Source organism: Cephus cinctus, unplaced genomic scaffold (genome assembly GCF_000341935.2).
Source record: "Cephus cinctus unplaced genomic scaffold, Ccin1 Ccin1_scaffold0690, whole genome shotgun sequence".
NCBI lineage: Eukaryota > Metazoa > Arthropoda > Insecta > Hymenoptera > Cephidae > Cephus > Cephus cinctus.
Window position 1 is genome coordinate 708,367 of NW_014333313.1, and position 9,958 is coordinate 718,324.

The 9,958-nt window shown below is 38.9% G+C and overlaps 1 protein-coding gene across 30 annotated transcripts in view; it reads left to right on the plus strand.

The window, feature by feature from the left end:
• The window catches only part of LOC107269868 (serine/threonine-protein kinase MARK2), a 54,593-nt gene that overhangs the window by 34,468 nt on the left and 10,167 nt on the right, over positions 1 to 9,958 (plus strand). For 14 of the 30 annotated variants that reach the window (XM_015744205.2, XM_015744223.2, XM_015744224.2 and 11 more), the window contains 4 exons: positions 246 to 447; positions 1,695 to 1,862; positions 3,734 to 3,854; positions 4,058 to 4,152. In XM_015744205.2, coding sequence (XP_015599691.1) covers positions 246 to 447; positions 1,695 to 1,862; positions 3,734 to 3,854; positions 4,058 to 4,152 — 586 coding nt within the window. Of the gene's footprint in view, positions 1 to 245; positions 448 to 1,694; positions 1,863 to 3,733; positions 3,855 to 4,057; positions 4,153 to 6,705; positions 8,368 to 8,520; positions 9,921 to 9,958 lie in introns of those variants that run through there. The other 16 variants (XM_025087278.1, XM_025087286.1, XM_025087282.1 and 13 more) reach the window with 12 other exon arrangements.

Genomic DNA, 9,958 nt, shown 5'->3' on the forward strand with positions numbered 1-9,958 from the left:
AATACACGAAACAAGAAGGATGAACAAAAATATGACAAACCCTCGCATCCAGTAATCTGAAAATCATGGTTTGAAATTGGAATTACGTTATCGCCAAGTTTCATATACAGTCCTACGTCGTTTTATTTCTTTGTTGCGTATTTCGTATACTCCCTGCCACTCCCTCCCCATAGCTTCAAAGTTTGTACTAATTTATATTACGTTGCTTTTGTTTTGTGTTGAACCATATCTAATGAGGCTTGCAGTGACAATGTTTATTCTAGGCGTGGGAACCAGTCCTGGCGGTAAACCAAGAGTCGGCAAGAGCAACACGATGAACGCAGGGGTAGTCGGCGGTCGGTCAGTTCATTCGCCCGCACCTGGATCCGTCGGCAGACGTAGCACCATCTCCTACGACCAAGCTAAAACGTCTTCTTCGTCGACTGAAAGAACGAACGATGTTCCCAGGTATAACGAACCGCATCCGCGCGTCTACGCTATAAAGGCTATAAAGGCTATTAACGACTACTCGATCTTTGATGGATCGCACGTGTACGAAGTATTGGCCAAGGTATCACAGCGTAACGTTCCCTGTTGACGTATGGTACCTTGTCCAGTATTATTTGTAGATCTGCCATCCGTGCTCAGGGCTAACGGATTTAACGGAGGGGCTTTGCTCGATCGAGACCGCAGAATTAATTGCGACTCGACGTGATCAGTGGTTAACGTTAATCCGGTAACTCTGTTTGTTTTGTTTTTTTTCTCTTGCGTTAAAAAGATAACACACACAGCAGTGTATACTTTTCGTGTGTCACTTTGTTTCTTTCTCTCAATTGTGTTGACGCCTATGAAAGTTGTGTTATGTCTCTTTTAACGCCTTTCGAACTCACTAACAATCAGTACGCAGAGATACGTGATATACGATTAGTAGATTAATCCAATTTTGCCGAGAGTACGTATCGCAATGATTTATTAACACAGAAGAGCGTCGTCTCGCACCAGGCGTAGGGAAATTATTTATTTGTTGCATTACTCTAGCATGCTCTGGCTGCTGCCTGCCGTTCGTTCATTGCCGACTACATTAAATTCGCGGCTTGAAAGACGTATTTACGGCGATTAGTAACGTTATTAATTAAAATCTATATGTACAGACGCTTTTTAAAATCAGATGGAATCACTTTTGCATATACTCACGCAAAGAACAGACTCGCTCTGATTTTATTTAGGCACGAACGTTAAGTAGTTGAGGTTACTCAAGTATCTATGTATAGTAAAGTTTCACGAGCATCAATCATTACATACCTCATTGCGCCATATTCAGCGTCATATCTCTTTTGTTTTGTTAATTGCGTATGCAGGTGCTAGATCGTTACGTTCGCGAGAGAACTTTTTGGAATTGTAATTAAAAAATGTATAAGCGAGTCAATAATGACGAGACGAAAGGACCAGCATATAAAATTGTAATATATAGCTTGTAAACTTGTACTCACGCTGTATAAATTGTAGATCAGATGCTGCACTGTGTGCAGATATACAGGATAACAATAATTAACGTTAATAATCTAGTGCAGGCAGCCAATAGGGATGCGCCAAATTTTGAACGTGACGATTTAAATGATAAGAAAAAAAAAAAAAAATAGTGCCCTCTGTAGCCTAGTCTTCTAATATAGACAAATAGGGTCTGGGGACGGATTGTTGATTAGTTTTGTGCACAGCCTGGGCGAGGGCACTAGGCCGACAAGGGGTCACACGAAGTCTGCGAGCATCAGTGCAGGTCACCGTTCCTCGAGTGGCGTAACCCCCAGTGACCACTCGCTACTGGACCCTCAACCACGCAACGCCCACAACTCCTTACTCGCCACCGCTGACCCTCTTAGGCAGAGGTACAGGTCCCCTAAGCCTAATCGAACAACCTCTTTCTTCTATTGTATACTCCTGTATCATACTATTCAATTCCAATGCGATTCATTCCACGGCTAGTTGTCACTCGTGCGCAAAATTGTTAATTCACGGATTGTTAATTTTCTGTAAATACCGAATGGGGAGAAGAGACGCGGGTTCGCGTCCAGGTGGAAACGTTTTACCAGAGTTCAGGGATGCTGGAGATAGTTTCGCGATTGACAAAAGGATTACGGATTTACTAAACTCAATTTATACCCTTTGTACGAATCCATTGTATATTTGCAAGACGGACGATTGTTTTTTTTTTTTTTTTTAAATTGTGAAGTTTCTCATATGTTCATAGTGACACCTATTGATCACTGTTGACAAAGTTTATAAATCATTGGCTAACGAATGAGACTATTTGACGTGGAATGACTCGTATAGTTTATTATGTTTCCTTTTTTTAAATTGCTTATTTCTTTTGGGCCACTAACTCTCTTCGGGTATCTGAACGTCGTTGTTCCGTTGGAAGTGGCGCGCTCTTACGGCTTCTTGCTGAAGCTGTCGCCATTTATTAATTCGGTACAAAGGAGGCTTCTTGTTACACAGGGCTAGAAAACCGTTTACAAATGTATTTTAACGCGTAGGATCTCTAGGATAGTTGTTGGTCATTCACAATGTAATTGCGTTCGTACGACATTTGGTTTTGCATGGTTATTCACTTTACATTATAGTTTATCTTATTGGCGACGGCCAACGGCTTCCGGTCATTCTCACCTCATATACAGGCACATTTAATCATTCGCCTAGATCATACCGTAGTCTCGTAAATTAACCACTTTCGTATGTTGTTTGTATCCTTCGAATAATTGTCATTTAATCAGGGCTCTTGATAGCCGCTGATAAAGTTTTATGTACACTTGGAAAAGACTTTTGGTTTACCGTGTGACAATGTTTGTCGGACATTTCGCTTCGCGACAAACAAATTGACTGTAAGACTTTGGAAAAATATTTTGTCACCTCTGACGCTTTATTGCTCAAGAAATATTTACTAGTCGATTCGTTATGTCTGATGAAGATTTATTTAGATCATTCGAGCAGTCACTCATTGTGTGATTATATAATTTTATTTATTCGTTAACCCTCAAGTTCAATTTGTTGTACGTGCGTCGTAACAAAACAATGTCATATGGGTATCGTTCAGTAGAATTAATAATGAGTAGTTACAGTCTAATTGAAATGTACGCTTATACCTATGTTTGTGTATGTTATCATTGTCATCTGTACTTTTGACGCAAAATGTACACTACTTAATCGCAGCTTTTAGTAATTTACAAATGGAATATAAAACTTTGTCAAAAGCACGTCAAGTGATCTCGATAATTATTGTTTTAGTGTCTGGTAGCTATAGATATAAATTTATTATACACTGTATATTATCATAATACAGACTTACGGTCGTAGTAATAATTTTATTTATTTCGCTACGTATCAAAGTTCGTACTTAGTTCTCACAGTAAGCATTGATTACACGCTGTTAACTTTACTTGCGCACCCAAAAGTACATAGACATTTTTTTTACGCCGCACACTGTATTCAAGCCGTAGTAATTTAAAAATATTTTCTATTCTCATTTGCTTCTTTTACATCGTAACGCCTTTACCGCTAACTTTCTCTAACACGTAATTTTGACAATAATCCAAAAGAGACTGTTCGTATAATCGACACGTCAAGCCATGTACACAAGGGCAATACATAGTTTGTACGGGTCATGAAAATCGAAGTGTACCGATACTCTTTAGCTAATAATATTTTGCAATATGTTATCAATTATAATATCGATCTCTAATAGTCCTGTCTGTTTCTTTAGTTTGGGCGTATCTCCAAGCAATAGACTGGCGACACCCACGACACCAGCGTTTCCACGAAACGTACCCAGTCGCAGTACATTTCACTCTGGGCAAAATAGAGCGCAGCGAAATCATACTCAGGTTGGTACAATTCACTTGATTAACTAAGAGTACAACGAGAGGGAGATGTGTGAAAGAAAAAATATACGAAATTCTTCTTCGTCTCGTTTGACTGACCTCCCCCGTCACCATTACCGTCTCGGTCAACCCTCCTATCTAACCTCTCGTTGTATTCTTAAAATTTATCCAATTGCCCCGTAAAGTGAACTGAGTAGTTACAAAAGTTGCAGGGTCACACGCACACGCAGGACACTAATGCGATAAGCCCACTGGCAAGGCCGTCCTTCTTCTCCAAATTATCCTCCAGGTTCTCCAAACGGTAAGTCTTGGCACACGCTTCATCTAATACGACAGATTTTACGCCTGATACTTTCACGGCATGCTAACAAGTATCCCCACTGTAAAAACGAAGTACCACCACTCGAACGTCAAATTATTTACATTGAAAGGAAAAAAAAAAAAAGAAAAGTTTTCAAGACATTTAACCGTAACCATTGTCACAGTGAGACTTTTTATCGCTATTATCAATTGTCTATAGACAATACAGTAGTAAGTCCTTTGAATAATTCTGTCATGAAGTATTATTGCTACGATACTATTTGAATCGGTACGTTTGCTCTTTGTGTAAATTACCATCTGTGTGTAAATGCCATCGCCATCTGGCGGCCGACTCCTCAAGTCGCAAGCCTCGCGACGCGAGTAACCTCACTCAGTCTGTCAGAAGTCATTGATGACGATTTTCTGGAAACTCCGTAAGACCTGAATACTTGTTCGATTACACGGTCGATCGTTTGTCTCAAATAATAACGCAAAAGATTGCCGTTCAATGTCCCGAATTTCTTTGTACGTTTCAATCGATATACTCTAATTGCATGATTGACAAGAGACACACTGCGCCGCTTGGCATCAATTATTATTCCAAATTAACAACGGGCTTGATACGTAATAGTTTTATCGATTAGCCTGCAGTATGCAGTCATTGGAGTGTCTCGGTTATTTATTTTATTTATTTTTTTCATTTTTCATTACGTCATTCTCGTCAATTAAAGGATATACGATGTGCACTGCAACGAATCAATTGTCATGATTCGACTGTGTCGCGATTCGTCTGCTTTACGATGACGTCAGTCTTTCTTTCGAGTCACGCGAGACGTAAATAATTTCGTAGGAGGGCAAATTTCTTTTGCAGTGGGCATATATGGTGCATGCGCGACAGTGCATTTGTATTACGAAATTCGCGACGGGTTTTTCCTCTTTTTTTTTTCTTTTTTTTTCTTTCCATACAAATAACACGACTAATCGACACACGAGTATTTCCAATTGATTGACCCTTAGACGAATTTTGTATCTATCGTTGTTTGCATGCCAGATATGACGTTTCTGTTTTTTAAGGATGCACAATGACTATGTAATTCTGGAAATCTTGTACCGATGACCAAAAAAAAAAAAAGAAATAGTACAATTTATATTAAGAAGAATACGAGAGAGAGAAAAAAGAAAAAAAGAGAGAGAGAGACAGAGAGAGAGAGAGTGTTATCAGTTGTAACTCGATGAGCCAGCAGCGACCATTATCAGTGAAAGCTATAAATCAATGTAGCTTACGTACAAATTGAACTTTTATAATTTCTCTATTGCAATTTTCACTTTGTTCAATTACATAATTATTTTTATTCCATCCTCGAACACACCGTGTCCATTTCTCTGTATATCTAGACAGACGTCTCTGTTCGTCCCAGAAATTTTATCCGCTTGCCAGCCTATACATATATACATATACCTTCATCCCTTTCGTTAATAAATTCTTACGCGGTAAAAGCATCGTGTTTAAAATTTTAAGAAAGAAGTCAAAGATTTTCTTCTTTTTTTTTTTTTTTTTTGAAAAATTAGCAGTCGTCGCAAAAAAAATCGTACGTCATCGCCTCTGTATATTGTTCACTATCGATCGCTCGATCCATCATTTATTGTGATCAGTTCACTGTAGTAGCGCATACATCTCCATGGCATATATATAAAGTATATATATATATATATATCATTATTTTATTCATAAATTTTGTTGCATAAGACAGTAAATTACTGCTTGGCAAAGCTCAGGCTACCTCGCATACTCATTGTGCATCCCCTTCTGAATTGATCGTAGCGAGGCATATCTTTGATTTGTTGTTTGTATGGGACCTAGCTATTGTTGCATACTTAATGGACCATGTGGCGATAGCATACGTAATTGCTGCGCACACAGAAAACACGTGGACCGAGGATGCGATGCCACAGAATAACGGGAGTCGCAACGCGCTCAGCCATCGTGGTAAAAGGAAAGAGCGTTGATAATCAGAGTAACGAGAGCAGAGCAAAAAAAAAAAGAAACACGAGCAAAAAAAAACTGAACAAAAAGTGCAAAAGCAAAAGCAAAGAAAAAAAGAAAAGAAAAAACAAGCAAAGAAAATACTTTTGTCTTTCATGATATGGTCACTGTACTCATCGTCGGACACGCAACAAGTGCAGCTCAAAAATGCAGTCGGTTGTAAAACGGAAGAGGAGGGAGCGGAAGAGTGGGAAAGATGTATATATATATATCTAGAAAATTAAAAAAAAAAAAAACGAGACGCAAATTTGGCAAAATCTTGAGGACTTAAAAAAAAAGACAAATTTTGAAAATCGTTACGATTCGAATTTTAATTATTTTTTTTTTTTTCCTTTTCCTTGATCGCGACAGTGGAAATTTTGGCAACACTGTGTATCGAGAGTCATAGCCATTGGTGCATCAGTAAAATTTTGGAGACTGTTTTGTTTTCTTTCTTTCTTTTTTTTTTTATCTTGGATTAACGTTGTTGTACCACTTCTACATATATCGGTATTATATTCTATGCTGCAGGACTTGAACCAAATAGCTTGGCTTCGTCTCGAGTTTCAAGATGAAAGGCCATAGAGATGTGAGACTAGGCGACTATGCGATGCGTCGAACAATGCGACGGCGCACCGAGTATACAGCATGACGTTGCTGCTGCACAGACACAAAACACACGTGCGCCAATATATATATATATATATATATATATATATATATGGTTTGTTGTGTGTCTATATATACATATGCGTATATACGTATATAAATATAACAGAGATAGACGGAGAGGAAGAGAAAAGGGTGAAAAAGGGACGAAAGTTATACAAACTCTGTCCGAAACAAGAAAAACTGGAAGAAAAATACGTCCGTGATCCCCGCACGCTTACGGCCGACGCTCAAAACTGGATTATACGTGTGTTAATGGCGTGTGTGACAAGATTACGATGAATTCCGGCTCCGTTATTCTGTGGTGCGCAAGAATCGAAAGGATAGAAAACTTTTTTATTATTTTTTATATATATATATATATATATATATATATTATATGGGTCTCGCAACATTTATCTCGTAGACAATATATATATATATATATAAAATATATATACACGGTATTATGTCTGCGTCTAACTTGAAATACCACCATTGTAATTATTAAGAGAGAGAGAGCGGTGGGGGGGGGGGGGAAGAAAGTGAAGAAAAAAGAAAAGAAACTAGGAATTCATGTCTTCCTGATATTTATGAAATATATCCAGGAAGTCGGCCTTACACGCACTTTTAGATCTAGCACTGAAATCTGTGCCTTTCCCAATTCAAGCCTGCCAACCATCAATCAGCACCTTGAAGCGCTGCTCGTGTCTATATCGAAATTGTATGAGAAGAAATTTTTTTTTTTAATTCTCGTTTATCCAGTTTTAAATAATACATTTGGGTCAGGTGGCGCTTCTCGCTCGCTTCAAGCATTGCGCTCTTGCATAACTCTGTGTCGATTCTTAAACGCGTTCAGCATCCGAACGAGACGCGAATAGTCAACTGTCGCGTTCAAAGTGTCCCGACAGCGCTGGAACGCAAACGTCTATAGCATGAATAGTTCGACAAACTGACACTTCGCAGGCGCTTGAGCGCTGCCGTCGCCCTGGTTGCGTCTAAGGGAGTTTAAGGACGTCCGCGTAATGAGACGCGCTAACCAATCGTCAATGGATCGATAATGTAATGTGAGATTGATCGTTAATTTTTTTTTTCTAATTTTATCGATCCACGCGATCACGGTCGACCCTCGGCAGGCGCAATAAGCAAAAAAAAAAAAGACAAGGAATGTATTATCGTACGATCTAACGAATCGTTTGGTTCCCATACCGACATGCGAAAGCAATGCCTCCTCGATTAATATCAATGTAACTCGTTTCGCTGTTCCGTCATGTAAACCTTATCTGTCATTCCTTTGGAATACTCGGAGCGCTCGATGACCACGTGGGACGGTGACAGACGACAGTCGCACTGACAGGTGTCAACGTGCGATACGCCCTTGCGTCTCTGTTGTCACGTGCTAGCATAGTCGTCGCCTATCGAGATAATCATTGTTATTCTTGGATTTGACTGTATCCCTCGCGAATCCCGATTGAAAAAAAAAATCGACAGTTTCTACAGCGATGACGCGATTATTGGAACGATAAAAAAAAAAAGAAATATGGATACAGTGAAAATAATAATAAAAGTGATTTAACTCGAGGGGCTCGCCACGGACCTTGGCGTCGATGCTGATAATTTGCCTGTAGACGGCGCGAAGGAAGGCGTGGTCTAGGACTGTTTAAAAATTGACATGTAATCATACACGTACGTTGGCAGGTTTTCTAAGTGAATGACGAAGTCTCGCCTTGTTTCCCTCGAGCCGAAATGAGCGCGAGCCGCAAAGCCGAACGATACCACGCAACGACAATAGCAGCCTGAAAAAAAATAACGATTGCGTTATTCCAAAACTCGAAGTTATAAGGGCCAATACGCAATACCCGAAACCTTAGGTTGAAATATTGTTTAAAGAAAAAATCTTTTTTTTTTTTTTCTTTTTTTTCATTCGTTTTTGACAATCGCGCGCCAATACGACGTTTAACAACTGTGTGAAAAAGCTTATTTGTACTGTATAGGAAAGGGTGCTGGATACTAACGAGTTGAGGAGAAATATTTGAAATAAAAGAAAGAGACAATTAAACGAATAGAGTAATGGATGGTTATTTATTTTTTTTTGCAAAAAAAAAGATAACGCCTTTCACCACTGCCTCTTCTTTGACGCTCTTGTTATCGGTGGCTAATGGTAATTGATGATTTTCTAAAAAGCAGTAGCGACCTTCGATTTGTCATTTTTGTTATTCGCCTATTTTTCTCTTTTGACAACGCGTATATGGAAATTCGCCTTTATTGGTATCCAACACGGTTTCTCTATTGACAATGGAGGCTGAGGACGTAACGTTTAATTTTGAAAGATCGTGACTGGTTTTTCTCTTTTCTTTTTCGTTTTTCTTTCTCCTAGTTTTGAGCAGGAGTCTTACGCGTTTTCTTGTATAGAACGAACGTACATAACGTTCAACGTTCATAACGTTATTGTGTACTCGTGCGGGGTAAACTCTTGATTAAGAAATCCATTGTAGCTTGAAACTGAATTAATCTTACTGAGCCATACACGCGTCCGCGAGAACGACTATTTTCACACCGAAACACGAGACTGGGAAGCTGAGGACGATCGTGAATGTAAAGAAGAAGGCAAAGAAGAGGAAAGTCTGAATTTCTGTTTTTACGCGTAGAAAGCGAGCGTGCTCTGTCCCGATAAATAAATACGTTTAAAAATCGATAATCGAACTGTACGATAATATCGATGGGCGATAAGCAATTTTCGAAAATCGATCGATCCTGTGATTATAAAAAATGTTCGGTCGAACGCCATGCATTTGAGGCACGTGATATTTGTTTTTTATCAATAACAAATAGAGACTGTCTTTTTTTTCTGTTTTTGTCAGGGGGGTTTATTTTTTCATTTTTTTTTTTTCCACTTTTCATCGTACCCTTACGTCTTGGCTTCCGGTCAAGTCGCGACACAAGAAGAAGGCATCTTGGGGGCCCCTCGAGGCCTCCTGGCTTTTCATTCCAATTTTTTTGTTTCTTTCTTTTGATTTATCAATTTAAAAAAAAAAAAGGAAAAAAAAAGACATCGCGAGCGCAAACACTTACCTTTATGTTTTTCTTATCGATTTTATGCATAGCGTACTTTTTTTTTTTTTTTTTTTTTTTCCTT